We start from the raw sequence: 2190 nt of genomic DNA on the forward strand, positions 1-2190 counted from the left end.
GCCCATCGGGGGTTTCTTTTTTTTCTTTTTTTTTTTCCTTTTTTATTACTGACTCCTGACGGATTTATAGTTTACTCCAAACCTCATCTGCACGGTGTCTTAGGTCAAGCACAGTGGGAGCGCAGTTCGGTCAAATCGAGATTATTGATGGCACCGATGCGTTAGTTATCTGTCTGGGCAAAGGGAACGCTATAAAATATTAAATTCCCCCCCTTTGTCCGTTTTGTGAACAGTTCCGGAGGTTTTTTTTCTTTACCGACAGGAGGGATGGAGACGGTCTGGAGAGAGGGAGGCGCGCCGGTGGGTTGTTGCCTCTGGAAGACGATGCTTCTTGTTTTCCTGTGGAAAGGTAAGAGATACAAATGTAGGCGAAAAGTTGTTGCCAGTTTGAAACATTGTCGTTGTATTCAAAAGTAGAAGAAAGTGGCACCCCATCAAAGAAAACGCTGCCTGTGGAGCTGGACATTATATTAGAATATGATCGCTGACGCGTTTCAGCCATAAGCGTTTGCAATGTTATTGTTTTGTGGCTGGAAATCGGAATCGTCACACCCACTCTTAGTTCATTTTTACTTTGTTTCTCCTTTTTTGTTTTGCCCTCCTCTCTTTGCCTAAGAAATTGTAACTTTTTGTAATCACAAAGGCACTCTGGGTTAACGATTGTATGATATAATCGTTGGTATGTTTTTCTTTGGGGTTGCCTTAATGTGCGCTTTGGAGAGGAGTGGTGTTCAGGGATGAACCGGGATGTAGATGAAGGGAAACCCAACTCAGAACCCAGCTTCCCCACCTCTCCATCCTCACACAAATCAACGTGACAGTATTCATCACTAAAAAAGTGTAAAACTGGAGCAAGTTGCATAAAACCATGAGATGATAAGAGACTTGTGTTCGCCATATGGTGATCACAGACAGAAGCTTATGCCTGCCAACATTTTAACACCGCTCTGGAAATTTAAATGAAGTTTCTTTTGTTTCTTTTTTTTTTTTTAAAGCCAAATGACAATCGATTAGTCCATATGCGATTCACCTTGACACCTCCTGTATCCGTGCGTGTGTGTGTAATAATAAGTAATTATTATTCCGGCCCGTGTGCCTGTTTGAGGTCTCGGAGGGGCACGAGAGACGCACGGCAGTGTGTTCGCTATACACAAAATGCAATTTCAAACTTGTTTTTTTGAATTTGAGGGAGATGGCTGGTTGAGCATGACCTCCTCTGCGCTCCTGGAATCCGGTTTAGAGATGAAAGCACTAACTTAATTACAGAACCATTTAAAGGGCTTTTATATGAACATGACTTGTGCTTGCGTGACTTATTAAAAACCCCACAAAACACAATGTAACCGGATTCATAAGCTCAACTGAAGCTAGAATTAAAAGAATATTTTATACAGAGCGTGTTGCAGTGTGCGCAGATGGCGATCCGCTGTCTTGCTCAAGAACACCAAATCAGGGCTAAAATATTCTGAATTCAGGTCGGGTAACACCACCACCACCACCCACTTACTCCCATAAGACAAAAACGAAGAAGAACAAGAAACATAAGATAAAGAAAGGCTGGCTATATTTTCGGTTTGGAGCCCTGTGAGCGCGCGTTCGTCCGCCTCCTTTTTTCCCCCCACGCAAATGACAGTCCTTCGGCGTTTTAGTATCACATCCCCGGGAGTGTATTCTGTGTCTGTGTGCGGGCTCCTATCCCTGTGTGATTTAATCAGCTCTGATCACTCACGGCCCACTGAGCAGTTAACAGTCGCTGCGTTGTGCGCTCCGGAGCGCGGTGGTCGCTGTCGCCGTGGCTGCGGCGCACGGCACACCGACAGGAGACCGGAGGAGGGGAACTGGCGAGCAGGGGCAACGCGCCGGAAAAACAGCTGTGCCCGACAAAACGGCTGAGTAACCAAAAGATGAAATCAACCAAACAGTCCCTCTCTTCCTCTCCTACTGTCACCTTCTATCCTCTTCTCTTCTCTTCATAAGGGATGTAATACGGTACAGTTTCCCTTCTGCACAGGGACTGTCTGTGCCTCTTTGACTGCTGCTTAGAGGCTCACTTGGCAGTTAGGATGGTCAGTGGTGTCTCGATTTTCTTGCTCTGTCTCAGCCACTCTTTCTCCCACTTACACACACTCTCTCTCACACACACACACATACACACACACTCTCACTCTCTCACACACACACACACTGTAA

At 45.6% G+C, this 2190-nt stretch overlaps 1 protein-coding gene across 1 annotated transcript in view; it reads left to right on the plus strand.

Annotated features, from left to right (window-relative positions):
* The first annotated feature begins 54 nt into the window (after positions 1–54).
* si:dkey-215k6.1 (transmembrane protein 132D) overlaps positions 55–2190 on the plus strand; it is a 234919-nt gene continuing 232783 nt past the window's right edge. Inside the window, exon 1 of the mRNA XM_035657686.1 lies at positions 55–349. Coding sequence (XP_035513579.1) covers positions 268–349 — 82 coding nt within the window. The 5' untranslated portion in view covers positions 55–267. The remainder of the gene's footprint in view (positions 350–2190) is intronic.

The sequence above is a fragment of the Morone saxatilis genome, unplaced genomic scaffold, assembly GCF_004916995.1.
Source record: "Morone saxatilis isolate NCDOM2014 unplaced genomic scaffold, NCSU_SB_2.0 Contig16, whole genome shotgun sequence".
Classification (NCBI taxonomy): Eukaryota; Metazoa; Chordata; class Actinopteri; family Moronidae; genus Morone; species Morone saxatilis.